We start from the raw sequence: 25,767 nt of genomic DNA, 5'->3' as shown, positions 1-25,767 counted from the left end.
GAATACCTGACCCTGGAATATACACAGAGTCCTTTGTATTAAAACATGCATTTCCTGATATTAACACAAATAGTTGAGAAATGCTGTGCTATAGTAGGAGAAGCCCAAGAACCATGGTAAGTAAACCTACTGTTTGACCTTAGGTTAATTCCTCTTCTCTCCAAGTCACTTACTAATTCAGTGAAGAATGAAGAATGGTACTTAATAATCTCTAAGGCCATTTCCAGCTCAAATAATCTGTGATTCTAAAACTCTCCTTTGAAATTTAATATAAGATTCTCCTTGTACATACTCTCAAATGTTAATGAAATATAATTTCATGCTTTAAATGTTTTAAAGGAATATAGTCACCCTTTTTCAACCTCTTTTTCTGTTTAGGAGCTAGTTCAAGATATAACCAATTGCTTAAAAATATGAATTCAATTCCTTTCAGAAATCCATGAGGGTTCAAGTGGGCATACCATTTATCACACTGAACTTTTAAAAGCTATGTCATAGCAATTAATTACTTTTTTATTTTGAATAAAAGAAGATTTATTTCCTAGAGATATTTAAAATCTTAATACTTATCTTGCTGTTAAAAAAAATAAAAAATAAAATAAATTGTGACCTTGCCAACTAAATAAATCTTTTTAAAATTAAAAATTGAATCGAATAGTAGGTATAGTAAGAATCTTAAGACAAATGATGACCACAGAAATGTGAATACCTGTATTTTAAAAAGCTTTTTGGAAGACAAGACATTAAAGCAAGCCAGGGACAAACCTAGATTGTACATTTTCTGATAATCTTAAAAATCAAAGGGCCCACTTAAGCTAAATCTTTCATTTTACAAATGTAAAACTCAAGGCCCTTTTATGTTAAGTGAGTTGCCCAAGATAATGGCATTGATACATTTTCCTATTGTCCGCGCATCTCCTTGTGTGTGATTCTATCAGTACTACGCTAAATAACATCAATATTTCAAAGTCTGGAAAACACATTCTAAAGCGTTTGGTATTCATAAACTTAGTAATAAAGCACCACAAATAGTGCATAGCTATTATAAATTATCCAATTATAAATCTTATGATTTGAATATGATTTTTAAATAGAAAATTTGTAAAACAGTAACAAAAATAGGAACTATAATTTGATACCATGTAATTAGATACTTAATAGGATACAATGTATTTGAAATAGCCATATTTCTGCTATTATAAATACAATTAGCCTGAAAGTAGAAAATCATGTTTAAAAAGAAGAGAAATTGTTTTTTCTTGTTTAAGAGTTTGTTTTGTTTTGTTTTTAAATAATGCACAATGTCATTTCAGGCATATCAAATACACGGATGATCAAATACATATGGCTATATTATCATATTATCAATGTCCACTATTACCCCAAATATGCTCTTAAAGGTGTCTGATGTTTTAAATCTATTAAACCAAAGCTGGACTTTCTCATGTCACAACCACCACACAAAATAGAAATAAACAATTATAATTGGTAGACAGTCTAGTAAAAGTGCATATGCAGTCCAAGAATGAGTGTGAGTGTGGGAGGCAGAGGGATAATTTTAACCTACATCCATAAATTAGAGTATCAGAATCATTTAGTCCTGTTTGAATGGCTAACCTTCAAGTTTCTGGTTTTCTTTTTCCATGCGAAGTAACAAAATTTGTTGGTGTATAGCTTTTCTCCACAGACTTCTCAGCTCTTCTGATTTTTTTCTTCCTTCAGCCTTTGCTGGGTCATTTCCACCAGACATGAATATAACCAGCGGTTCCTCCTCCATGGTTGGAGCAAGAGGGGACAGTGGCAGCAGCTCATTCCTTTCCAGTCCATCTGCAGAGAAGAAAACAGTGAGAGGCATTCCACAGTAGTAACCCAGCCTACAGACGTTTTCTCCAGAATCAATGCTCTCTCATCCTATATTACGCCTTTAAGCTTCTCACAAGAAACTTGCCTGTGAGTTTCTGGAACTAAAGGTTTAAGTAAACTCACTAGACTGAATTCCCCTTCCAGATTTCCCCCTCATAGTGAAATGAAAGCATATGTAATTTTGCCACTTCTTCTTTCCGCACAAAATGACCTATACAGTAGGTGCTCCAAAATGAACTGGCCTTTCCCCAGAGTCTAACACTTCTGCAATTCACCCCTGTGTAGTCTCTGATTGTGCAAAACAAAATGATTATGTGCGTAGGTATTAGGGAACGGCTAAGGTCTACGTCTAGTATCAGAATCTGTGAAGAGAAAAGCGGCTGAGCACCTCTGGGCAGGTGTTGGCCCAGCACCTCTGCTCACTCCTCCTGCAACACTCTCTTACCCAATTCCTGGAGCTCGTTTTCTTCCTCCCTTCCAGGCCATCTTTTGCACTGTTGCCAATTATTTTCATATTAACAAACATAATCACGTCTCTTAAAACATTTCAGTGGTTGCTTATATCCCAAAGAATGAAGTCCAAACTACCGGAACAGTTCTTCAGACTCTGGCCTCTTGTAACCTTTCCAGCCTCTTGTCACCTTTCCAGCATCTTGTCTCAGTTTCCCATCCTCTGCTCCCATCAGACTTAATTCCTCATTATTCTCTGACCCACGACATTCTCTCTAATGACTCTAGAGCTTGGCTACTTCTTCTTTCTGAAAAATACTTGTCCCAGCAATGACTTTAAATAAATATCTAACTTTTCTATGAGGCTTTCTCTGATCACCCTAGGCACAGTTCATTTTATGTTTAGTAATGTCAGTTGTTTCCTTTTTTGTTTTTAATTTATTAATTGACCTCTGCTCTTAACCTCTTTTTTTTTTTTTTTTTAATTGGGGAATATTGTGGAACAGTGTGTTTATCCAGGACCCAACAGCTCCAAGACAAGCCATCGTTTTCAGTCCAGTTGTGGAGGGCGCAGCTCACTGGCCTATGTGGGAATCGAACCGGTGACATTAGCATTATGAGCACTGTGCTCTAACCAACTGAGCCAACTGGCTGCTCCTGACCCTTGTTTTTTTAATAAATAATTAGAAAAAAAAATTTTTTTTACTCCTTTTCTAGCTTTTTGAATGGGATATTTAGTACATTTAAGTTTTGGCTTTATTGACTTTAGAAATGCCCTCTAAATACCACTCAATTTTGATATGTAGTGCTCTATCATATTTTCTTTCTTCTAGTTTCTAGTGGAGTTTTCAGTTTCCAAACACATATGAATAAAATATTTTAGTTGTACTCTAATTCTTGATTCTTTTTTTTCTTCCCTCTTTTTCTTTCTTTAATTTTTAAAGATTTTGATTAAAATATAGGTAACATACAATACTGTATTAGTTTCAGGTGTAAACCACAGTTATTCAACATTTGTACACCTAAAGACGTGATCACCATGATAAGTCCAGCAACCATCTGACACCGTACCACACTATCACAATATTACTGACTGTATTCCCTGTGCTGTTCATTACATTCCCTAATGTGTTTGCTTTTTTTCCTGGAAATTTTAACCTCTTATTCCCCTTAACCTTTTTCCCTCCCTTTTAAAAATTTTCAATTATAGGTGTACTCGATATTATATTATATTAATTTCAGCTGTACAGCATAGTGGTTAGACATTTATATAATTTAAGATGTGATCCCCTTGATTAGTCTGACCTACCTGGCACTATACATACTTATTACCATATTATTGACTATATTTCCTATGCTTTACTTTACATCCCTATGACTATTTTGAAATTACCAATTTGTACTTCTTAATCCCTTCCCCTTTTTCACCCAGCTCTCCAACCTCCTTCCCACCTCACAACCATCAAAATGTTCTCTATATGTATGACTTTGTTTCTGTTTTGTTTGTTTTGTACTGTGATCAGAGAATATAGTATAAATGATCATGATTGTCTGGAATTCATTTAAAAAATATTTGTACTTAATTAATTTTTATGACTCTTCCATGTGTGCTACAAATGAATTTTCTCTATAGATGACAAGTTTCTGTTATAAATATTAACCTTATTTAATTGTATTTCTCAAATATTATCTATACTTAATTCCTCTATATTGTCTTTTCAGAGACAAATATATTAAATTTCCCATGAGAGTTACTAATTTATTTATGTCTGCCCAAATCCTGTTATTTTTCTAGCTCTTAAGGCTGTTTAATTGCATGTGTTCTCATTATTGTTATATATTTTTGTTTACTATTTCATTTACTTGTGCCCTTTTGGATGTATTTGCTTTCATTTACAATAGGTCTAATATTCAAAGAGAGCTGCCCATGCTCTCTCTTGCTTGATATTTGCTTAGTGAATCAGTATCCATTTCTTTATTGTTCCACATTTTTTTGTCACTTTGTTTTATTTGTGACTCTTGAAAAAGAATATGTTGCTTTTCTAATAATAAAAAGATCTACGACTTCTTTAACACTATCATAGTTCCCAGTTTTGAAAACTTACTCATTCCTTAAACAAACATTTACTGAATGTCTAATATGTTCTAATGACATCTGAGAAGTTAGCCACTATATCAAGTCGTTTTCCCACTGTAATCCTTAAACCTCTTTGTACACAAACCACAGCATGCCATTCCCTCATTTATGCTAGTCAGGAGTAATTCCTTAGGGAGTACCACACAGACCCTGTTGCTGCATTGCTGAGGGAGACTTGTTCATGGGAGAAGCAACCCTGAGGAAGATACGCTGTCTCCAGGAGATTCGGCGAGGGGTGACAGGGGTTCCTCCAACGTTTAGGGATTCATTGCTGCAAGTAGACGAGGTCCTTTTCCTCCCTTCTCCATCACTGCAGAAGGCAAATAAATACATAACTTGAAAGAACTGCATAATGTGGTTTTTCACAATGATATGGTAGCACAAGCCATTCACAAGTTCTGCCACGGGCAAGCACAAGCCCCAGGCGACATGGAGCAATGCATCCCTAGGCAGACTGGGCACCCAGGCCACCACATCCTGGACAGATGCAATCCAGGCCAGAACCCAGGCATGAAAAACTCACCTGTTTCTACTCATTCCATAGTAGCCTGCCTTTTTAAGTCCTAATCTGAGAAATGGAAGCACATATACAGACAAGCAAAGGTTGATTACGTTATGAACTTACGCTTTGCTAAAATCTGTAATTAATAGTATGGTCTACACAATGTGAATGTTCCATAAAAGACTCATAAAGAGCTTTACTTATAGCTCTTATAGAAGAGGCTGATAATGATAGTTTCTAGTTGCCTGTGACTGGTAAGATCTGTCTCTGAATTGTCAGCTACCAAGAGCTGGATCATGGCAGAAAGTGACCCTAATAAAGGCAGAAGAGTGAACCTTGGGATTATTGTTAGGTGACATACGAAGAAAAAAGCTGTGGGCAAATAAGATTGGATAGGTTAAATTAAAAAATATTAAGCATATTCTTTATAGTAGGATTTCGTAGATACTATAATGTGCTGGCATACATTGTGACCTGCAAGAGGGAAATAATGTACACAAATTCCCTAACTGATTCAACCCCCAGAATCACCTTCCCCAACTTTTGGAGGGGTGGGAAATGTCACGTCTGTCTACATTAGTGCTTCATGAAATAAACACGTGGAAAGGCTGGTCTGCTCTAAGAATTTCATTTCCTAGGAAAGACCACTCTAAGTTACGCTAGGCCGATCAGCAATAAAAGATCATTGTGACTCAAACTTACTTCCGAGACCAATTATATTAACAGCTGGAACACCATGCTATAATTATTGCTGTTAGTGGTGGGAATATTTTACTTTTTTTAAGTTTCTAAGTCTCTGAGTTTTCCTGAGAGAATGATGAAGATACCAATATTTGCAGGTGGGGATACCAACAAGTGAAGAAGGTACAGGACTTTTGATGAAGTCAAGAAGTGTTGTCAGGACTTAAGTCAGAAATGAAACTCAGCTTGAAAAGCCACAACCCCACTCAGATACTCAGAGGAACTCAGCAGTGTTGAGGGACTCAGTAGTCAGGAGACTAATTCAGCACCTGCCTGTCATACTTTTATTTAATTCAGTTATTTCTAATCTCTATCTATCATCCTGTGAGTATTACTTCTGGATTAGCTAAATTAAGGTTAAGAAAAAGACATACCTTCATGCTGCTGCATAGATAGCAACTGTCATGATGTATTATGGTGCTTCAGAAAATAGCTGATACACACATCTCAATGTAGTCAAACCCTCTTTGTTGTGTATCCTGAATAAAATTATAACCCTAATATGCATTCACGGTTCAAAACTCCTTGTCATATTGAATAAATTTGTTAATCTTCCAGTTTGGAAAGTATTAATTCACATATTTCTCTGTTAGAAACTGTGATTGACATGTTCTATAAATAACAGTCATATCCTGACAAACACTTTCATTTTAGTAACACTATCTCACCGACTGTTATTTGCTAAGTGCCAAATCATGGGTGTATTTCTAGCAACTAGTATAGTAACTGGCAAATAATAGTAAGCACCCAGCAAATATTCATTGCATAAATTAGTAATGTAAAACCATATGAAACATTAACTCAGAAGGTTAAGTAAAATGGACAAAAAATAATATTGGCTAGCCTCACATGACAGGAATACATAAAAGACTGACCTTCTTAAATACTTTGTTAGTAGCCATGAATTTTAAGTCTTCCTGGCAAAAAGTTCTAATAGCTCTGTTTCCCAAAAGTACAGACTGCACCGTTGACGACACCAGTTGCTATTGACAATGACAAAAGTGCTAGTAAACAACATAAGGCATCTTTTCTCCAAGGAAGTGTCATTCCTGTCCTATATAAGGACGTCTCATTTATAATTAAACCTAGAAAGCTAAATAAAGTACTTATGTAAAAGCACCTATCGCAATGCCTCATAGGGTAAGTGTTCAACAAATATTAGTTTATCTTAACCTTTCAGTAGTTCTAATACAGAATACTAGAGTAAACCAAACCAAAGGATTCCAAAACTTTTATATTGTAATGCTGGAATTAAAACAACTTTTAAAAATCACCTTCCAATTCACTGTTAATGACGTATCAAGTGTTTAGAAAGTATTACAAATAAGACTGAGAAGTACCTGTATCAGTTGCAATATTGCCTGCAAATTTAAGCTTTGGAGGGTGGGGGATACACTATAAAACAGATGCATAAAGTACATTAGCCCACTATTATATATTTGAAAATTTTGTAATGCCTAAAATGTTAAATCCTGTAATCCAAATAAAATGCCAAGTGACATATTTTCCTATGTGTGGAATTGAATGGTGGGTAATAAGCCAAAAATTAGCAGTCAAAATATAAGATAATATACTAAAAGGAAGAACTTAACATAACAGACCATTGACCCTTAATCTTATACTAAAAAACGACATCCTGAAAAAGCAGTTTGGTGGCTGAGATAAGGCAAAAGCTGCCCTGCTTCGTTTAATAAGAGATGATATGTTTTCAGAAGGCAGGGTCCAGATAAGGGTTTCCATAGTCAGTGCACATATGCAACTTACAGCAGTTTAATTTCTGATTCACATTTAGTCAGGAATCTGACATTCTTATGGTGGTAATTTGAAGAATCAAAACCATGTGGAACACTGTTGTGCATCAAAATTCTTGTACCACACCTTGGAAGTTACACTGGGATGAGAGGAAAATGTGTTTTTTGTTATTACTACATCCTTTGTTTGTTTTTTTAACTACAACATTAGTTTCACTTTAATTTCTCCTTTAACTAAACTTAGCAGGTAGGCAAGCATAATGTCCATTTTCTGAGTGAAAATAAAAACAAAACAACATGTGGTATTTACGATAGTAATAGAAAAGCTAATACAAAAGCACATACTACGTGTCAGGCAGTATTCTGAGCATTTTACAAGTATGAACTCAGTTCAACCTCATGGCAACCTCATGGGGTAGGTGTGATTACTATTCCCTTTTTTCGTGAGAAAACTGAGATAAAAAGAAGCTAGGTAACTTCACCATAGTTCCACGGATAATAAGTGGAGGAGCCAGGATTCAAACTCAGGCAGTCCAGATTCCAGACTTTAGGCACTGTAGTTTATCAGGCCAATGTCAATACTTTGCATCAGTTTAGACAAAGCTCTATTGAACCTCAAAAACAAAGCTGTCAGGACTCCCAGGATCCCCAGTATTTCTAGTGAAAAAAATCAGTCTCTAATTAGCATTACGTCTTTTGGTCAGAAGTTCTCTTTCCATTTTTTAATGAAATAATGTCATTTATTTCAGCAGAGAAGTTGAAAATATTATTAGATGATCATTTATGTGAATGCTTCACTTCATTTTCTTTGCTTTTGAAATCATTGCATTCCAAAATGTAAAGACTTTTTTATTTTGAAATACAAGGATCAAATAAAAAACATATTAGTATGGCAGAATATACATATATTGGTATATATTATGTTTATGTTTTTGAAATGATGGAACAAATTAGAACCATTTCCTTAGTTTTCCAGATGATTTTTTTCCTCTTTCTTTTGTGTTTTGGAATATCTGCATTTACATTATAAAATTGTTGAAAATTTATTAAATTAAAAATGAATAACTAGGAAGGAAATAAAATGTGGAGAACTCCCACTTATTTTTGAATCAGCATATTGTATATATGTTTCCTATTACCAGTCCAAATTAATCAAGAACCACAATCTGTGGACACAAATGAGGGCTTATAAGGGGAGGAAGTATATTATGTGTATCACCATGTGGGCTGAGAGGCATTTCCAAGCACTTCTGTATGCAGCATTGGTCAACAGCTGTGGATATGATGCGAAACCTCCCCACCAGAGACATTCAAGATAACTTTTTGACATACCCTTGACCAAGCAGTTATAGCCTTTACCACAGCAACTATTAAATGAACATTATACTTCGTATGTTAACACAGAAATTTTAACGCACACTTGCCTGCTTTAAAAACAATTAATTCACTGGATATTGTATAGAATGAAGGTATTTTAGTGACCACTCACAGGGACTCAACTTTAGGAAGGAAGCAGTCACGTTTTATTTCCCTAGAGGGCAATATAAATACATATTTCACAAAGGTAAACTCTTAGGCCAGTACCAGTTTTACAAAGACGCTGTCCTGCTGAGCAGCAAACCACACTCATCCCCGACCCCTGAGCACCCATCTAAAACTACTAGCATCACAAAATCCAAATGAATGACTACACACTGATGAAATCTATAGCTAAATCACAATGCATTACAACCCAAGATCGAAACAAAACTTGATTAATGTGATAGCAGCTATTTAGCAGAAAATTGGAAAAGCTTTATCTTTATAAATGCCCCAAGAAAGGCTGATAAAACTAGTTTTTTTCCCCCCCACAGGATCCATAGCACAATTTAATTCATAATCGCCTCAGGTGCACTAATAGTTTATCTAAGTTCAGCTTTCAACTGGGTAACCATCTATCATCCCGTGGAAAATCTTTACTAATTAAATGAAATTGAGATTGAACTATTCTAGTGGAAATCAATATGCAACATCTGAGCTATGAGTCAAATGTGATAGATTAATCAGTGGAATAATGTGTAAATCAAAAAAAAGAATGAGTAGAACAAAGTTTAATTTCCTAAACTCCACATTGAATGCAAATTTTTTTTAAAAGTAAGGTTTTTTTTTATTAGTTTCTGGTGTACAAAGCAATGTAATAGTTAGACATTTACACCCTTCACAAAGTGATAACCCCCCCAGTCTACTACCCCTCTGAGATTGTACATAGCTATTACTATCCCATTGACTATATTCCTTATGCTGTACTCCACATCCCATGACTATATATATATATATTTTTATAATTGACATTCAATATTGTTCAATTTCAACTTCGGGAGTATAGCACAGTGGTCAGGCATCTACACCATCCATGTTCTTTATATTGGAATTAAAATATCTCTGGGTAACTCATTTGCTTATTCTTATAACCTAAGATTAAGAAAAATAATAGCAAGATATTAAACCTCCCTGTGGCTCAATCTAACCACATTTAAAATAAGGAAATTATATGCCAGATGATATCTAAGGTAATAAACAGACCTAATTCTATGCGGTTGTAGAATCTAAGAGGACACAAAGTAAAACCAACACTTCTATTAGGCTTTTAAAAGTAGATAAGACTTGGGCAACCGGATGGCTCAGTTGGTTAGAGAGAGAGCTCTGAACAACAGGGTTGCCAGTTTGATTCCCACATGGGCCAGTGAGCTGTGCCTTCCACAATGTGCTGCCAGCAGCTCCAGCCAGATGGCTCAGTTGGTTAGAGCGTGAGCTCTCATCAACAAGGTTGCCGGTTAAATTCCCACAAGGGATGGTGGGGTGGCTGCGCCCCCTGCAACTAAGATTGAAAACAGAGACTGGACTTGGAGCTGAGCTGCGCCCTCTACAAGTAGATTGAAGGAAAACGACTTTGATGGGCCCTGGAGAAACACACTCTTCCCCAATAAAAAAATAAAATAAAAAATTTTTTAAAAGTCTTTAAAAAAAAAAAGTAGATAAGACGTATTACCTAAATGGTCTTACACCCAACCATATTACAGTATAAGTTAATTACAAGTTAAAAAATAAAAAAGTCACTTTGTATCTTCTCAATGTGGCCAAAAATAATTTTCAGAGAACCTTTTCCTCCTTGTACATCTCATTCTATTCCAAACTTTAACACTGTGCTTTTCTTTCACCTTGACAGAAACCTAAATGTCAAGTGGCCCCAAATAGGAAGATGAGCATGTCTGTTTTTCATTGAGTTCATGATATAAGCAAAGCACAGAAACTAGAACAAAGCAAAGAATAACCGTTTTCAGTTAACTTGTGCAGCAGTGATTCTGGATGTTTACCACAAAAAGCATGCAGGTCAATAGGAAGAGATGTCATCACAAATGTGGTCAGACTTCCCTAATAAGGAAGTAGGTGTTTTCCTGTGTCCAGACCAGTGGGAGGTCTGGAAGCCCTCAGCAGTGTCTCAAAGGAACAAACGTGACAGGAATTAAGATGAGCAGAAATAGATTAATACCCCTCTTCAGGAGAAAACCACATTTGATTTTATGACTACATTTCTTTTAGGATTCGCATTTCTGTATCTTCTCGGGGTTCCGAATAAACTCCGTATATGTACGTATGTACCTCCAAACTAGTCAATTCACTTCTATTTACCCAAAATTAAAATCAGGCTTTGATTGAAGGACACAGCATTCTCAGGAAATGTCAACATGGAATAGAGTAGAAACAGGATTTCTGTTTGCAATCAACATTTTATATGATCATTTGTGATTTTTTATTCTACCAGGCATCACATTTTTTCTACTATATAACCCTTATAGCACCAGAATGACAGCATGCATTCAGGAGACAGCCAAAAACAGCTTTTTAAACTAATGATGATATTCAGTTGGAAGAATTTATGAATTTTTAAACATTTAGATCTCTAATCACCTTGATTCTGAAGCAGTGTCCTGTCTAGTACAACAGGAAAACAAGGAATGACATTAGCACACAGAGAAAGAAATATGCCCAAAATCAGGATTTAAAATAAAAAGGCATTCCCCTAAGTCACTCAATATAGCATAGATAAGGTTATTTCAATAATGAACCATAATGAGCGATTATATTATTTTTATCAGTGAATATGAGAGAACTACAGAGAACCAAAACTGAACCACAAACTGTATCATCAGCAAAAATCTTATTTTCTCATTGAAAAGTTTCATAACTGAGTAGAAGTAATGATTATCATTTTACTTTTGACAAATGAACTTCAATATAAATAATTTTTAATCATAGGCTTAAAAGCTAGGAAGCCATTATAAGGAGTGACAAAGATGCCTGTTGATAGAAAGGATATATTTGATAAGTGGATATCACATAAATATACTGTATCAACATAGACAATTATAGTTTAGCTACTAAACAATGAAATAACATTCCGTTTCAAAAAATTAATTCAAAGTAAAGTAAAATAAAACATACACTTACTCCCTTTCCTTTATCATTCCAGTGCTGTGCAAATGAACCTACTAATCAATAAGCCATGATATTAAAAATGTCTTGGCTCCTTTTTCTCAGCCTTCTTAAGAACAGTAACCTGAACAGTGGTCCTAGAGAAGGGAGCTTAATCTGAATTTCAAATTTCAAATTGATATGTCTTCCCAAAAGTAGTATTTGTTAGCCTATATGCTAATCTACTCTAGTCTTTACTTGACTATACATATTTAGAGATCCACCCTCTACAATTAGTAAGATATGAGGTACCCAAGTGAAAAGAGAATCATAATTCATGGTATTATGAATCTCCGCCCCTCAGTATTCTGAGTGGTTCCAGATATCATGGTAATTGTGTGAAAGTAGTTATAATGAGATATGTAGAGTTCAGAAATCACTGGATTCAAACTATGCTCTTTAATATCCTCATTCTTAGGAAATACACACTAAAGTATTCTCAGGAAAGGGACATGACAGATGCATCCTATTCACAAATAGCTAAGAATAAAAAAATATATATGTATATAGGAATGTATGTATGTATATATACATATGTAAATAGACAGAGAGAAAGATAAAGGAAATGGGGCAAATGTTAAAGACTGATGAATCTAGGTAAAGAGTTAGCAGGAGTTCGCTATAATATTTTTGCAACTTTTCTATAAATTTGAAATCATTACAAAATACAAATTGAAAAAACACTCTCCAAGATTATAACTAGTAAATTTATTTCTAAGTGACTTATTAGTTGAAATGAAACCTATTAAGAGTGATTTTTGTCCAATAATCTTACTACTGTGTAGCTAGATAGTCATCAGTAATGCATAGGAATGTACAACTAAAACTTGTACAATATTATTGAGGACAGTACTCTTCAAAAGCCAAAAAAACTAGAAATAACCCACATGTCCATCAGTAAAAGGATGCATAAACTGTGATATATTAAATGGAATACTATACAGCAATATAAATGAATAAACTGAAGTGCACATAAAAGTAGGAAAGAATCTCACAAATTAATGTTCAGTGAAAGAAGCCAGATATAAGAGAATTTATACTGCACCATTACATTTAAATAAAGTTCAAAAGCAGGCAACAGTAAGCTATGATATTTGATGCCAAAATAGCCGGTTGGGAAAATGCACAGAGTTACAGGGGTGCTCATAGCATTATGTTTATTGACTGGGTGGCAGTTACATGGGGTGTTCACTGATAACCCATTGTGCTGTATGATTATGATATTTATAATGAAAAAAAAATTAAGTGTCTGTTTGCCCTGTTGATTTTATGCTGTCAAATTATTAAAAAGCAAACAAAAGTATGGGGAAAAAGTGCTTTCGGATTTTTAGAATTTCTCAGAGCCAAGAAAACATTAAAAAGTACAAAAAATAGCAAACATTTTAATTATCCTACAAATTTAAAATTTCTCCTCATGTTTAAATATGGCACTTCAAATAAGATGGCAACAAAAAGGTGACATTTTTCAATGCAAAATGAGCATATATTTGCCCTCTGGACTTTAATATCCTTCTAGTAGAATGAGATACAGAGGGCTAAGGGAAACTATGAACAAGAATAATACATACACCTAAGCAGAAACTACTAAGTTGAACACGTAACCTTACAATTAAAGGCTATAAATAATCTTTAAAAATCCACTGATTTTTGTATTCTACATCCTATTCACAGCTAACCTTTGACCTTCTTAATGGCTATTCCTAATAGTCACTTTCAGGTCTGGTTTTATTTCCAGAAGGAAACTGTGATTCTCCAGATGCTCAGCTTTAACACAATAAGAAACTGCAAATAGGGTTCACTGAAAGCGTTGTATTCTTATTGATAGTTAGTACTACAGAGATAAGGCAAACTGAAATTTTTATGTGTGTGCATTTTTGGTTCTCTAAATTCATTGCACATTCTATATATATTACACTATTTTTGTGGCTAACTTCCTTTAAATTTTCTCCTGTAAGATTGTCCCTAAAAAACCCTTTAAAATCAATTCTTCATCAACTTTTTTCACTAGGAAGTCAATGTTTGAACATGACTGTATTTTCAGAAGAAAGTTCAGGTTCAAAAGTTTATTAATCCAACATTAATTATCTTTCTTGGGGTGAAAAAAAATTGACACACATGGACAAAAGATACTCAGTGATAATTCAAAGAATAGTCTAAGTTAATCAGTTACTAAGGGGTACCTCGTTATGTTAACTTTGGAGCTTTCCTAAGTCTAAAGGAAAGGAGGCCAAGAGAAATCCAGGAAGATTTTAGTGGCACATGGTCTGATTGATAGCAAGTATTACTCTCCTTGACTGTAAGAATTGTCAATTACCAAACTACTCGAAACAACCCAAATGTCCACTATCAAGAGAGTGGACAAATGTAACGTATTAAATGGAATATTATATAGCAATAAAAATGAATGAGTCAAGCCACACATAAAAATAGGACTGAATATCACAAATTTCTAAGACAACAACAGCCCCTGTAGAAGAATTCCCAACTTAACCCACTTCTGTCCAAAGGCTGGAACACCCCACTAAGAATCTGAATGATCAATAAAAGTTCATGATTTCAAAATTTTTAAAAAAGGTAATTCTCTAAAATTACTACATCTAATATTGTGTAGCTAAAAGAGCAAAGAACAAGACTTAACAGGCTATGCATTTTCAATACTGGGGACCAAAACAAAACAAACTTGAATGTTGATAAGATTTAAGAGATTTCTCAAGTTATCTGAAAGGTTGTTATTAAAATGATCCTGTACCATTATGTGATACACTGAGATTCAGAAAATTATGTCATTGAATAATCAAAGAAAGGCTTAGGAAACATTCTATATACTTAAAAATAAAGATATGCTATATCCATCACTTTAGTACAGTGGTTTAAATCAGTGGCTTTTAGGTTTCATAAGATCTGTTCAGAGAAGCTAAGATAAAAAGACATGGTCAAGGGAGGTTTGCTTCATATGTGTTAGCACCAGATAGTGTTCCAAATAAAACAAAGTTTAGACTCTGGGGCCCAAGGCAAAGAAACAGACAAACAGTACAAAAATAATAATAATTTAAAAAGTAAGACAATCATGTAATCAAACAGCTGGTTTTAAAAGTTTGGAAACACTGGTTTTAAAAGTTTTCTTAGTAAAATTAATTGGAATTGAAATCAACATACTAGAAGCAGATTAGAACAAGCACAATATAAGGATGCATAAATGTCACTCCAAACTTAATTAGCCACTCTTTAGTATTAATAACATATCAGTATATCACTGCAGAAAATTTTGTTTTGCAAACAGAGGACACTGATCTCACCTGATTTCATTTTCATACTGTGGGGACAGTCTACCTGAATTCTGGTAAAAGCTTTTCAGGAAAGAGGGGGCAGTGAAGGAAGGGGCAGAGAAGGAAGTATGAAGACTTGGAAGGCTGGAAGAATTATTCTCCTTGTGCATGCGCCGAACTGACGGAAGAATGCTGAGTACAGAAAATACAGCAAATTTGTCTTAATTTATATTTCAGCAAAATCTTCATTCACTATGAAAAAGCATATAAATAGGTTCTTGCTATTCATTTAATCTTTCTTCTAAAGGCTCAGGGCTGGGATCTCATATGGAAAAGTAAGGAGCATGCAGTTCTCTCTATTTAAAACCAAGACCTACTTTCACCCTTTCACAAATTGAATTCCTCCTTGTTTATGCAGTAAGTGTTTGTCTCTACATTTTTTAAAACAATATTAGGACAAAATCTGTTTGTTTTTACATGCAAAAGATACTTCAAGGTGAAAAAAAAAAAAAAGGAAGGCACAAATAATTACAGGAAACAAGTTCCACAAGGAAAAAACCGATTGTCGGTAGTTCAAAGGCTCAACTACTTTAAAGATATAAACTCTTCCAAAAATTTAAGAACAACATGTTTGGTTGTTAGAAGCCATCATAATAGCTTTGGCCTACCAAATATTAATGTCCACGTTCTTTCCTGCAGCCTGCGGCATTGTGCAGCCATAGTTTTTTCCAAATACCTAAATAGCCTGCATAGCTCTTTTTTCTTTTCAGAAGACACTTTTCCTAGCAAGTTTTTACAATGATACAAAGAACATCTTTTTATATTGATAGAACTTATTTGAATTTGTACATTCTAAAATATGGAAAGCATAAGGAATAGAGACATCACTTATAGTTTAAAATAATATTTTAAATTTTTGAAAGTAATTTTTCCTGAAAAAAAGATTTATTGCCTTGGGTAAATATAAATGAAGCAATCATTTAAAAAATCTTGATTTATATGTGAACACTTAATCTTTTTCATAAAAGAAAGTCTGAGGATAATTAATTCTGTTAATGCTTTTTATTCTTAAATATCCTAAATATCTTAGTTTTTAATCTCAAGTCATTCAAGAAACAACAATAAAAATAAAATTGTATCCTTAAATACTGATAAATGTGATAACAATGTAAAAATTAACCACTTTGTACTTTGAGTTCTGGGTGTTTTTTGTGTGTGTGTTTTTGTTTTCCGCTAACTGGGATCTCTATCAGACCCTGTTTCCTGTATCAAACTCATAGGGAAAGAAGAAAAACAAAATCAGTTCTCGGATATAAACTCTGAATTGTGTTGCACAGTAAGAAGTATAATCATTCTGAAACTCCAGGTTTATTCCTGTTATTATTTCTTACCAAATGCCAAACTATTTTGTTAAATAGTTTTTTAACTACCATATAAGATAATTCCTAAAGGACACTGCCTGTCAATTATGGTATTTATTCTTTATAGCTATCACTTTATTCTAGATAAAAATTTTAACAGTTTTCTATTTGGCTTTAATTTATTATGAAATAAAATACAGCCATTTTTTTTCCCTCGTGTATGAAGGTAATTTAGGTGATTTTTTTTAATCTTTGCATTTTATCGTAAGCTAACAGGAAATTCTACTGCTATGTTATTTTCCAATTTGCTGACTTTGGTTCATTAGAGCCACCATCAAGAAGATACTGAGTAATGTGTTGTCAGCAGGTTTTTCAGGCAAAACCACATGCATAATATCTTTTTGTCTCTGTTTCTCTGGAAAAAAAAGAAAAAAGAGTTTGCACCCAAAATACTTTAACTCAGCTCTTCGGTTGTTCCTTAAATCTTGCCTGTTTCTCTTAGTAACTAAGGTTTTCATAATTCAATCCATGTCTATGGTATTCCTAAAAAACAAATGTTGGCTACAGCCTGCAGTCACAATAAGTCTTGACTCCACAGGGATGAAAACAGGTTGGCAGGAGAATTTTACTTCACATTCCAGAGAGAGGTCTGGACTCACCTGCACTGTTCGCTGGAGCTCTGCCTCAGAAGAGGGGAACGAAGACTGTGAGTCCTCCCATCCTGTAAATTCAGCTTTCTCTTTGTGCTTGACGGTGGGTGGCTGAACGTGTGCGCCCGTCTGCGAAACTGTGGCGAGTCAGAATCCTCTTCAGGGAACATGTGCCATGCTGAGGACAGCGGGGAGGCCGGTGGTGTTCCTGGTGGAGAGTCTCCTGGTGAATAGTCCTGAAAAGCCAGCAGAAGGGAGGTCTTTCTTTCCTACATCGATTATGGCAGACCTACTTAAACACAGAGCTCAAAAGTGACAGGGTGCCTCTTCTTCCCCCTGAGTCAAGACAAAACTGTTTTGTTGTTGTTGTTTTACTTAATCCATGCCGAAGGCCAATCAGTGTTACCACAACCCATTTCTTCTGATAAGCAGCTGTAAGACAGCATCCGTCAAGATAGGACAGAAAGTAAAGAGGATGACAAGAAAAGGTATTCTTTTCCCTAACACTTTGTGGTAAAATGCTATAGCTACTCATTGTTGCCAGAAAGATGAAAAGAGATCATGACCAAAAGAGGGTGGAGTCTGTGTTTACATATCTACTGATTTCCATGACCTATCGGTTGCATACTTCCTGTACTGTCAAAACAATATCGCACGCTTGGGTGTCCAAGTCTCGTGGCAAAGACTTCAGGAAAATAAAGCCTGTCAAGTATCTTCCTTCACTGTGGATGTTTCTATCCAACTACATGTTCCCTGATATAACATTTTTTAAAAAGACATGAAAAACAGGAAATGAATGAATAGTGACTTATGCTGGAATGCATCTCATATTGCATGAGTAGACACCATAAATCTTCCAATTTAGACAGGTATGCTATTTACATTTTCCAGAACAAGCACCACTGCAGAAATGTTTAGCTTGATAAACATGGGTTCAGGATAAAAAGACTGAAACCTGGACTGTCATCAATTTTATCAACAGAAAGTTTAATAAAAATAGTTTAATATTTTCCATTAAAAAATAGGTTGCACATGCTTCAGTTTACATGGTGCATGATACAGGAAACAGGAAACCAAACCTGCTGAGAATTGTCTACGAGATAAAAAAAATAGCCTAATGTTACAGTTAAAATGGCTAAAAACGTGTGTGGGGGGGTTACATGGGAAGAAAACAAAAGATAAAAAGATCACTGTATAAGTGCCATAATTACATGGCTCATTTTTCTATGGCTTTGGGTCAACAGTTGCTCAAATACTGTCCTTCAAAGCATACTGACCCCAAATAGTAAAAAGCCTGATAGGGCAGAGTTGGCCTGCAAGGGATGTGTTCTGTCCCACCATGAGAAAGCTTCAGCTGAACAAAAAGCACCATGCTCATAACCAGAATCTTCTATTTAAAATAATAAAGACTCAAATATTTTTCTAAATCATAAAGGACTCATAACAAAAGCACTAAGCATGCATGTTACCATATCAGTGTTGGTTTGTGCCAAGTCACCATTAGTTATAAGAAAGGGAGGTCTGCTTAGATACCTTCTCTGAAGCAAGACTGTTAGACCGTTCAAAGCTTTCCATACTTCCAAGTCGACCTCTCATTCTGTTAGCTCCCTGAGTGAAGAGAATAAAATTAAATCATCCATATGGCTTTAATTTTTATTTTAAAACTGCTGTAAAAAATAATTGCTTCTCTATGAGGTGTGATGAAGCAATATGGTGAATGTTTAAATTTAAAAAATGTATTAAAGTAAGAGACACGTTGCCATTAATGCCCCTCAAAATACTCCCACCCTCCTCCCACCCCCACCTCCACTTCAAACATACTTATTCCATAGTTCTTGCCACTTTCTGAAGCAGTTCTGGAAGTCCTCTTTCTGGATATCTTTAGTTGCGCTGTCATGGCTGCCTCAATGTCCTGGATCAATTCAAAATGTTTACTTTTCATGGTCATTTTGACTTTGGGGAAGAGCCAGAAGTCACATGGTGCCAGATCCAGATCCAGTGAATGAGGTGGATGAGGACACACCATAATGTTTTTATTTGACAGAAACTGTACTCCAGAAGCAATGTGTGACACAGAGAGTTGTCATGATGGAGGATGATTTACAGCACACTTTAAAACACACCTTTTCTCAACCGTAGCTCACAGTGAACAAGTTGAAACTTGTCACACACTGTTACTAAGGTTTGACGTACCACTTCCCATATTAAAGATCCCTGCCTTTCTGTTGGATGGCACTCGGCAGCAGCATTCACCGTAATTGGTGCTCACAACTGAAAGGCTCCGTGTCGCACATTGCTTCTGGTACAGCAATTTCTGTCACATAAAAACATTACAGTGTATCCTCATCCACCTTTTTCATTGGATCTGGCACTGTGCAACTTCTGGCTCTTTTCCAGACTCAAAATGATTCAGGACATCGAGGCATCCACGAGAACGCAACTAAAAAACACTCACGAAAGAGAACTTCCAATACTGCTTCAGAAAGTGGCAAGAATGATGGGACACGTGTGTTCGAAGCGAGGGAAAGTATTTTGAGGGGGATTAATGGCAATGTGTCTTTTACTACAATACTTTTTTTGAAAAATTTAAACATTCACTGTATTGTTTGATCACACCTCCCTCGTATGTTAGCATTAAATTGGTCCTTTTGTGGTTCACTCAAATTTGTTGCCAGTATTAACAGCCATTCCAGCACAGTAAATAGAACTATTCACAGCTATTTCCATTATGTCTAAATCAGCCATTAGATAAATAGATACTCAAACCAAGCTTTTTGAGTTATTTTGGTTATATTTTTTTCATCCATACAATCAGGAGATCCCCATAACATCAATGAGAGCCCCATTAACTGTGTCTCATACAGATAAACACAAACGTAGAAGGTACAACACAACTGACCACAATAGTTACAAAGAAAACGGTTTAATACATACAACCTCCCTACAATGTAGGTTAGAAATATCATAATTCACATTATAGGATCACAGTAAACACAGGTTCAGAAGAGAAAACTGCATCCTCAAGTATATGTGTTTAGCTTCATTCATTATTCCATAATGCAAAACTATAATGCTTGAATAAAGCATTTCTCTCTACAGGAGTATGTAAGTCTGCTTCCACACTGATTAACTGATTCTTATTTTTCTTTTCACGTACTCCTTTGCTATGGATTTCATAAATGATCTAAAAAAAAAAAGGAACTTAAGAGATTGTCTCATATATTCCTCTTAGTTTACATAGGAAGAAAATGAAGCCAACTATGGCAGGAAAGAGGATGAAAAGGCAGGCGGAAAACCACATCATACAGAAGGCCCCAACATACAAAACACAGACGAAGGAGTTTTACATTAACACTAAAACACATGGAGAAGTTCTAAAAAGAATAATGAGAAATACAAGCCAAGTCAGTGTGACAGTGACTCTGCAAAATAAAAAAACACAATATCTGGATAGCAGTTTACAGTTTTAAGGTTGGTCGCCATATATTCTTGAATTTAATTTTTTTGAGGGAAATGGGTTACATTTCATTTTAATTTTTAATCAAAATAATACCTGCACAAAATTTAAAAAGTCAAATTGTGCTACCAAGCTTATAACAAAAAGTGACAGTTACCACTCCCTTCTCTCATACACTGAATTCCATTCCCCAAAAGCAAACACTTGATGCTTCTGCTATTCAAGTTATATTACCATTCCTCAGTCTTTCCATTTTAGGTACTATCTATTGACTCTCTACTCTGCGAGATGAAACTTCAGTATTCTTACTTCATTACCCAACCCCATAAAAACTCTCTTTCCCTCTTCTTTCAACATAGTAATATCACAATATTTTCTGCTTAGACTGTTATGACTTTGTAAATATTGTTTGCACCTGAGCTACGTATTTGATTATTATTACAACTCATAACTTGTATAGTTTGTTTTTCATGGAGTTATCTGCTTCAGCGATCACTAATGTATTACAAAAGTCACCAACAGATCTCAGTATGGTCAAACATCACATAATCCATCAATTACAACTATTTCTTTTTCTTTGGGCTACCCACTGTGAAGACCTGTCTTCCTTCCCCAGTCTGGACTGGTTGTGATGTAGGCTTACTGAAAAGATCATCCCAGTATTTCCCCTGACTAGTAACATAGAATGGTACCCTAGGTTGGAATTTCTGTTTCCTTGATCCCATGTCTTCCTCTTTTTTAGTTTACTTCCTCATTTTATGCTATCTGAGAAAGGGAGATTGGGAAGTAATTCTTTTTACATGTGTGTAAATGTCATTATTCTACGCTTATATTTCATTAGTGGTTTGGCTAAATACATAATTCTGGTTAGAAACTTTCCTTCAGCATAGGTTAGCATTGCGTAAGTGTCTTCTGGCACAGACGTCTAATGCCATTGTCATTCTTGAGACTTTGTATGACCTGCTATTTTTCCCTGGAACAGATTCTAAGTTTATCCTTGGGCGCTCTGAAATTTTGCAACGATGTGCCTTGGCATGGCTTTATTCAGTCATCATGTTATGCCTCTTCTGAGTCCACGGAACCTGGAAACAAGCCCATTAGCTCCGAGAAATTTCTAAAATGATTTCTTTGAAAATTTCTGCATGCATTTTCTCTTTCTGGAAGTCCTACCACCTTGTTTTTGGATCTTCAGACTCTTCATTTACCATTTCACCCTGCTCTCCTATTTTCCATTTCTGTATCATTTTAGTTTACTTCCTGGAAGATTTCTTCAACTCGAGCTTCCTAGCTTCTATTGAATTTTTCTTTTTATGTTCACCATCAGAAAGGTTTTACAGCTTTTTCTTGTTCTCAATTGACTGTTTTATATTTATGATACCTTGTTTCACAGAAGCAACTTTACAGACAAGGAGAACTGAAGTTCTGGTAGATTATGTTGCCAAAGTTTACACAGCTCATTAACAGAGCAGCGAATGGAACCCAGGAAGAACAATTTAAAAGTGAAGCTCTTGAGCTCTTATTCATATCCTTTCCTTAAGACAGAGCTTTGTGAAAGTAAGATTACAAATAAAACTAACTAGCCTATATTGGTTAAGTATAATTTCGTAAATGTGCTAGAACCTGATCAAGTCTCTTTCAGTTCTTCAGATCCATACTATAATATGACATACAAATATATATATATTAGCCACAAATTATATATTAAGCCACAAATTTATATATATTATATAATATATATAAATTATATATTAAGCCACAAATTATATTATATATATATATATTATATATATATATAATATAATTTGTGGCTGACAAATTATTGGGTAAATGTGTGTGGTCAAGAGGAAAATATTTTAAAGACCAGCTCACTTTCCACTATTTTTTAGCTGCTACTTACATGCCAACCTGCCTGGTTATTTTAAACAGATTACTTGGTCACAATAGAGAAAGTAGTCAGATGGATGTCAAACCATGTGCTTTATTAGAACAGCAACTTTAATCACACATTTTACTCACAGTGGGGTTTGATTCACAGAGTGTGTGTGTGTGGGGGGGAGGTGTGCGTGTGTGTAAGAAAAACAAACTCACTTTAAAATCATTACTTCACGCATTTCAACAAGTAAGGACAATGGGTATTACACTGAAGAAAGCATGAAATGAGAACTGTTTTCCAATGATTCACACTTTATATTATATTCTTCTTTTGGAAATGTATGTATTCATAAATATATTCATCAGTAGTTCTCTTTTGGTAAACTTCCACTTAATAAAAAGAAACCAATGAACAACCAGAATACAAGACTGTCTTTTCACCTTTGAACAGACAACTTTTTCAGTTGATTTGGTAATACATGTATCAAGCCTTCTCCCTTGGACCCACTTTGTAATCATTAGTGAGCTGAGCTTCTCAGCTATTTAGAAATGTATCGTATTTCATAAACAACTATCATTAGTTATATGAAATATTTTGGCATTTAAAAACGGCAGAAGTTATGAACCAAACTTTATGACTGGAGTGTCAATGTTCTACTACGTCACCCAGAGAGAAAACACTGAACTGACAAATTTGAGAAGTACATACAACCCCCTTTCTGTGTAACCTTTAATACAACATGAGTAGCTGCCAACATTCCCAGCAAGTCCGTCTGCTGCACACGGTGCAAGCAAGACCTTGTTAGGTCACATAATTTAGGACACTTGGCAGCATTTATGACACAAAAGCTACAGTATCCACCTTGACCAAAATAGATCGGCTGTGTCCTTGCTCTTTTAGAGTCATTACAATCGTTCAAGGCTATGTAAGTGGCACTTCAAAGTCAGCCGTGCAAGTATTGTGCAGGATGCCAAGGTACTACTGTGTTTCCCCGAAAATAACACCAGGTTGTATATTAATTTTTGCTGCAAAAAGACACATTAGGGCTTATGTTCAGGGGATGTCATCCTGAAAAATCATGCTAGGACTTATTTTCCAGTTAGGTCTTATTTTCGGGGAAACACGGGAAATGGGGATAAAGAGACTAACACTCTACATACCCCTTTTTCACTTGGTAAATGACAGGATTCAGAACCTCCATTGTCCATACCACCTCATATCTGTGGTGTGATACTCTCCTAACATAGTGACATTTCATCCTCGCCATAATGTGAGGTAAGCAGGTATTACCCATTTCACAGAATGCAAAACTAAGGCTTAGAAAAGGCAAATAACTTGTCCAAAATCATAAATATAAAAATCTGCTGGGACCAGCTTTGAATTCAGCTCCTCTGACCACCTACATAAATGGCTTTTCTACGAAAATTCTCACTAAAACACTATGGGAGCGAGGGAGAGAAGAGAGGAAGCCACATTGCAAAGCTACTGTTTTCCCCTTTGTAATTAATAAGTATTAATTAAATCCAGTATATCTCCTGATCATGCTCAAACTTTCAAAGTACCCATTTATTTTTCCTATAAGAACACACTCATTGTTTCCTATGTTACGCAACAGGTTACAATCTGTTGCTCCCATTTATTTTGATCCTCATATTGTCTCAGATGTCACCAGTGGGAGACCCACAAGATTTTCATGTCTTTATGACATATCACCATTTTTCTTTGAGCACTTCCTTACTATCCAGAATAACAAGGTGCTCCAGACTTACCTTGGACTTTCCCTGCAGTCCTGGAATTAGCCATTTCTCCCAGGATCCCTTTTCCTTCTTATAGAATAATACATAGAAACCAAAATCTGGGTGGTAGGTAGGTGTCACCCAACCAGGCTTGATTTATTATCTGCTAGGTGTAGAAAAGTTATTCCCATCTCCTATCAGTGGACAGAACCAGGGACCATATGCACACATTTACACACATGTTAAAACATATAGTATAACATATGTATAATATCATATACAAAATTCTGTTGCTCCAAAAGATAGATAGATAACCAAGATTCCATACTGTTACCTCGGAGTTGAATCATTTACTGGAATTTCTCCCTTTTCACATTTCTAATTCCCTTCTCCTGGAATCCCACTATTCTTGATACACTTACATATTTAATCAATCCCCTGTGTGTAACCAATCTCCATAATTGCCACCTCACAGGCACTCTCTACATCCTACTCAGGTTCTAATACCCTCACACATGGGTGCCATCCTCACCCTGCTCAGCCTCTATCTCCTTGTATCGGGCACCTTGCATGCTTTCTCCCCTCCACTCTGGCTCTGACCGTGCCCTGGGCCACCCCTCTGCTGGGATGGCCTCCTTGCCTGCTCAGGCTCTGATATCCAGAACCAGGTGGCCCTCCTAAACTGACCCTCTCAACACACTCTGATTCCACAGGCTGCATTGGGCCACCCTTAATAGGCTTGTCTCCCTGTTCTGGGCCACTGTGCCTCCCCTGCCCTCCATCTACCTTGTTTTACCTCAACTGACAGCTTTAGAACTGAGTAGTTCAGGAAAAGGAAAATAATGGGCAAAAGGAATCATTTGGCTCATTCGTAAGTACAATATTTCCTCCCTCCAAATTTACTGAAAGGAAAACACATAAGTTTCTGTTACATTATAGTCACTATTTTCAGTATTTCCTATCAGCTCCTAAAATGAGCAAAAGAATGGCTTCTTTATAACTTTATGTGGCAAACGATAAAAAATTCCTATAGTATTGGGCATCAATATTCTATTTTTGCTTTCTATACATGTATCTCTACTACTGAATCTCTATTACTCAAATTCAGGTATTATAAGCACCAGAATAAATCTATATCTGAGAATGTAACTTAGTTTAAGAGATTCTCTTAAATAAGTGTTAACTAAATTAATCTTAGTAGTTTCTTTTTTTTTTTTTTTTTTTTTTAAGGAACTCTGTGAGCCAGTTAAGAATGAAGCAATGCAGTTAGAAAACATAGACAGTAATACCTAAAAGAGTCTCAGTGTGATCTTACCCTTGAGAAGATATTTTCCAGGGAGCTAGTTAAAGATCTTTTAGCTTTATTTTTCAGAATGTCAAGTTTGAACCGTCCACTGCTTGTCGCATTTTCTGGAATTGTACTGTTTGAAATAGTCTACAGAAAGAAAAACAGATAAATTTTAGTTTG

At 35.3% G+C, this 25,767-nt stretch overlaps 1 protein-coding gene across 5 annotated transcripts in view; it reads right to left on the bottom strand.

The window, feature by feature from the left end:
* The window catches only part of TBC1D4 (TBC1 domain family member 4), a 176,175-nt gene that overhangs the window by 21,031 nt on the left and 129,377 nt on the right, over nt 1-25,767 (bottom strand). For 2 of the 5 annotated variants that reach the window (XM_019738151.3, XM_074329396.2), the window contains exons 8-14: nt 25,615-25,734; nt 18,767-18,841; nt 17,243-17,469; nt 15,253-15,414; nt 11,393-11,416; nt 4,600-4,760; nt 1,618-1,827 (exon numbers count right to left, since the gene is read on the bottom strand). In XM_019738151.3, coding sequence (XP_019593710.3) covers nt 1,618-1,827; nt 4,600-4,760; nt 11,393-11,416; nt 15,253-15,414; nt 17,243-17,469; nt 18,767-18,841; nt 25,615-25,734 — 979 coding nt within the window. The remainder of the gene's footprint in view (nt 1-1,617; nt 1,828-4,599; nt 4,761-11,392; nt 11,417-15,252; nt 15,415-17,242; nt 17,470-18,766; nt 18,842-25,614; nt 25,735-25,767) is intronic. The other 3 variants (XM_019738155.3, XM_074329397.2, XM_019738153.3) reach the window with 2 other exon arrangements.

Source organism: Rhinolophus sinicus, chromosome 16 (genome assembly GCF_057876585.1).
Source record: "Rhinolophus sinicus isolate RSI-liver-muscle chromosome 16, RSI-T2T, whole genome shotgun sequence".
Classification (NCBI taxonomy): Eukaryota; Metazoa; Chordata; class Mammalia; order Chiroptera; family Rhinolophidae; genus Rhinolophus; species Rhinolophus sinicus.
This window is presented reverse-complemented; position numbering and strand designations above follow the sequence as displayed.